The sequence below is a fragment of the Solanum dulcamara genome, chromosome 1 (assembly GCF_947179165.1).
Source record: "Solanum dulcamara chromosome 1, daSolDulc1.2, whole genome shotgun sequence".
Classification (NCBI taxonomy): domain Eukaryota; kingdom Viridiplantae; phylum Streptophyta; class Magnoliopsida; order Solanales; family Solanaceae; genus Solanum; species Solanum dulcamara.
In genome coordinates this window covers 79,494,085-79,498,830 of record NC_077237.1, presented here as the reverse complement: position 1 = coordinate 79,498,830, position 4,746 = coordinate 79,494,085, and the positions used below count along the sequence as shown (strand labels likewise).

The 4,746-nt window shown below is 33.2% G+C and overlaps 1 protein-coding gene across 1 annotated transcript; it reads left to right on the top strand.

Moving 5' to 3' along the window:
- Positions 1-298: 298 nt before the first annotated feature.
- Positions 299-3,645, top strand: LOC129875453 (probable glutathione peroxidase 8). The gene is made up of 6 exons (XM_055950772.1): positions 299-443; positions 1,814-1,890; positions 2,046-2,107; positions 2,652-2,770; positions 3,132-3,299; positions 3,378-3,645. The coding sequence occupies exons 1-6, from the start codon at positions 390-392 to the stop codon at positions 3,408-3,410; spliced, it is 513 nt and encodes a 170-aa protein (XP_055806747.1). The 5' UTR covers positions 299-389; the 3' UTR covers positions 3,411-3,645.
- The last annotated feature ends 1,101 nt before the right edge of the window (positions 3,646-4,746 follow it).

The window sequence follows — 4,746 nt, the reverse complement described above, 5'->3', positions numbered from 1 at the left end:
CGATTTGTGATTTGGTTCAATTTTTAATTTGATTTTATACCCCCTAAATAAACTAGAAAAGTAGGCAATGTGATAAAATTATTATGAAAAGGTAGACTAAAAGATAAAATAAAATTATTAAATTATAAATAAAGAAAAGATGAGAAAAAAATATTATTGTAACAAAGTTATCAAACTAAATAAATCATTATATAAAGTGAGACTTTTCGTCATTATCTAGTGATAATTTAAACGATACAATATAATCAAATTTAAGTAATAATCGAAACAAACATTATCGCAATGCAAACAACGTGTAATATATAAGTGGGTGTGTGGTTAGATATTTTTTTGTAGTTTGGGTTCTTGTGTCAAACTTAAAAGAGTAGCAAATTCCGATAACGAAGAGGATGGCCGGTCAACCAGAGAAGAAGCCAGAATCTGTCTACGACTTTACTCTAAAGGTTAGCTACCTCTTGTGCTGGAAAAGTAGTTTTTTCTTTGAGCTAGTATTTAACTATAGATTTTGTGAAATTTGAAAAAAAAGAGTTTTTGAAACTTGAAGTTGTGGTTGGACATGATTGTACTTGGGAAAAAAATTGAAGTTTTGTGAGTGGAACAAAATTTTCACCCGAAAACTAGGTAAGATCTTTTTTTTCATTTGAATTGAGGGTATAGGAAGGAAGGGATTATAAGGTGAAGAATGTGGAAGTATAGAGGGCAGGGGAAGGGGATTATCCTTACCAACTAAGTAAAAATACAGTAGTCAATCAACAGAGCTACTAAGATTTCCACCCGGTTCAAATCGGTTTTTCGAACTTGAAATTCTTTTTTCAAAAACTGATCAAATTCCATGGACAAACAATGTTTTTCAATTTATTTTTATTTTTTGGAAAAAAGCTTCCAAAATCTATGGACAAATGGGAGCTAAGATATATGACGCTCTGTTTGGCTGCAATATGTAAATGTTTAATCATCAAGAGCTTTAATTTTAGGGGAAGAGATGTACCTTATGCTCAATTTGTGTGCACCTGGACTATTTCATAACTTACCTCCTAACTATTAGGATAGAGATTCAAGCAGCAATTTTGAAAATAAGGATGGAATCTGTCTCACTCTTCCGATAACTAAAGTATTAGAATCTCATTGCAACTGATAAATCGAATATTTGAGTAATAAAAAAATTAAATTCCTTTTAAAACTAAACAACTAATTGTACTAGGAAAACTGTAGAAGTAACATATGGAACATTTAACATAAACTTCACCAGCATACGTAAGGGAAAACGATGCCTACTGAGGTTTAAACAAATAGGAAGAAATCATATTGCGGTTTCTCACATCCTTAGATATTTCTACTAATTTTTCTGTGCCTTATTTGCTTTTAATTTTTTTTTATTTGTTTATTCATGGAGTTAGTCTACCTCCACGAGGTAGGGGTAAGCTTTGCGTACACTATCCCCTACCCTACTTGTGGGATTTAATTGGATATGTTGTTGTAGTTATTCATGGAGCTAGCTTTTGCCCCATGCCTCAGGGATCTAGTTCTTCCCTGTGCTTAAATAACCCCTTTTTGTGCCTTCGCCCTATAAATACGGAGAAAATCCATAATAAAATGATGAAAATGACTTGGTTGAGTCTGCTAACGATAATATATGATAAAAATGTATTAGTTATGTTGTTCGGACTCTGCAAGAATGAGTTGGATACTCCAAAAATGCACTACTTTTGGAGGATCTGACCCACACCAGTTTGACATATTTGATAAAAGTGACTACAATGAAATGCTTCATTTACTTGTATTTCTTTGAGCATATTGTCTCCTTTGCTCACAGGATGCAAAGGGAAATGATGTTGATCTTAGTACCTACAAAGGGAAGGTCCTACTTATCGTGAATGTTGCGTCCAAATGGTGAAATCATCTATTTCCACCCATAATATTTATTAGTTGTATGATTTCCTTTTGCAATATCTCATGTACTCTGGGATTCCACTGGGTATGTTGTTGTTGTATATAATATTCTCTTCATTGAATTCTTCAACTGTTATCTGTTTTGCTGTTCACAGCGGTTTGACTGATTCAAACTACAAAGATCTCAATCATTTACATGAGAAGTACAAAGATCAAGGTATGTGTCAAGTTACCATTTTACTCTTTCTGGTCATTTCACAACTTATATCTCTCTGTTCCTGGACCAATTCTGTTATGTTTGTGGGTTCTGACTTCACTGTCCCCTGTGATGGACAAAGTAAGATTTTTGGCAGCCTATTTTTTAAGTAGTTCATAGGTTACTTAGAAAAATTGTTAAGAACATCCTAAATAGTGTAGGATTGAGTTTTTTCGCAGCCTATATAAACATGGTTTACTTGGTGTATTTGTATCATCTTTCACTGAGAAATAATAAGAGTTGGTGACTGGCCGTGAGTTTCCTTCCACTTGAGAGTATCCCACGTTAAATTGTGGTCTTTCTTTTTGTTATTATTGTTGTCATTAATCGTTGTCTCATAACAAATTCCTCTGTCAATAAAGAAGAAGAAAGAGACTAGTGTTTGAACCAAAGTTTCAAAATCATCACATTATTATCATTTGAGTATCACTAAAACTGCCTTCACATTTTTCTTTCTTTCCATTCAGATTTTAAAACACAGGTTTCTTTGGGTATTTAAATGTAGGCCTGGAAATATTGGCATTTCCTTGCAATCAATTTGGTGCGCAAGAACCAGGGAGCAACAATGAGATTGTAGAATTTGCTTGTACGCGTTTCAAGTCAGAGTTCCCTATCTTTGACAAGGTAATGGAACAACAAGAATCCTCATAGATGTTACTATTGTTTTTAACTATTAAGTTTTTTTATTTTCTTGCATTATCAAAAATATTGGTGATTTTCTTGGTACCGCGTCCCATCTTTTAAATACATCTTCTCTCCCCGCGTATACAAGTGAGTTGAATGTTTAATATTCTGGTAGAATGTTTTGGAAGTTGTGGTTTATCCATCAATTAGATTATTCACAATAAATTTGTGTGCATTTTTTGTTAACTACAAACGTTAAAGTTTTGTATTCTTTAGGGATACCATTGAGTTCAGAAATTACTTCTTCCCTTAGAGTTCATGGTATCTTTGTATTCACAAGTGTGTATCTTTATTGAACTAGATTGAAGTGAATGGCGAAAACACATCTCCTTTTTATAAGTTCTTGAAATCAGCCAAGTGGGGATTACTTGGGGACAATATCCAGTGGAATTTTGCTAAGTTCCTCGTTGATAAGAATGGCCAGGTTTCTGATCGCTATTATCCTACCACATCTCCTCTCTCAATTGAGGTAACTTTTTGTGTTAATACTCGATGCAACTTTTCTATATAAGATGATTTGTCTTATGAGTTCATGCTCTTGTTGCAGAGGGACATAAAAGTGCTGCTGGGAATCGAATAGTTGCCAAGGTTGAGCCTTCAACAATGTGGATCGATTTCGGACTTGTTAATGCTGGCTTCATTTTATTGTCGGAGTAGTTTGTCCCTTATTAATAAATTTCTACATGTTATTCTCTCTCGTGATAATGTTCTTGAAAATGATATCCAGGCATTTGCTATTATTAGTCCGCCAGTTTTTTTGTTCGTGGAAGAACAATTTCTGACTTGATGTGCTTGATGTTTATTTGTTTCCATCTTCTAGTTGTTGAGCCTCTCCACCTCCCCAGGCTAGGGTAAGGTCAGTGTAGACCTACTCCCTACCTTTTTCAAATCCAATTTGTGAGATTACACTGCGTTTGTTGTTATTATTGATGTTCGGTAGGGGTATAATTGTTTTTTCTAAGGTAAAAACTTTGTTGCCCGTAAACACTATAATGTTCTCCACTACTAAGTTCATTCCGTAAAATAGAAGATATCAATACGCATATTAATTTGTGAGAAACTTTCTACATGATTGGTTTTTTTTAAAGCAATTCTGCTAGTCAAGGTGTGCCTAGGGCTAGTTTTTATTAATAAAGAAAAAAGGACCTCAAAGAGAAAAATACAAGCAATAGGGGCTAAGTTGTATCTTACTAATCCTAACGAGGTAACAAACCTCTACTAATTAACAAGCATGAAGAAAATAAAAGCTAGAGAGAACTAGATATTCTATGATTATGATGCGATAAGTTGTGATGAGATTATTTCTTATTGAGTGTTCGGTTTGTTGCATTCAAAATAATATGCATTATATAAATTTTAAAAATAAATTATTTGTTTACAAAAATATCCTTTATGAATGTGAAAAGGGATGTATAAAAAGGGTTTAAAGGGATATTTTTGTCATTTACGTATTTTATCCCGAGATTACTATACCACTCAAGGGGAAATATAACTTATCCCGGTACTAATTATTAATCCAATGATAAGGTATCCCAAATTTGCCAACCAAACAACAAATTGAGTGACACTATAATTTAATCCCAGGACTATTTAGTGTTATCCTTCATACCAAGCGACCCCTAAGAATAAAATTGAGTTATCAACTTCAAACTTCATTTTATATACGTAGGAATTAAAAAAAATAGTTTGCCCATATAAAGTAACCTGAAGTATTTTCCTCTTGCCTTGTTCGTCAAATATGTCCAACAAAACTTGATAGTTCATCACTTCTTCTTGGATTTAATGGATCTTGTTGTTATTGAAATTGTCATATTATTTTGCTTTGCCAATCGCATCAGTAAATTCCTTAAAATAAATTCCTTAGTCACCTTATTATCCCAACTATGTTGCCTTTCATGTGTCCTCTTTTTACTTTT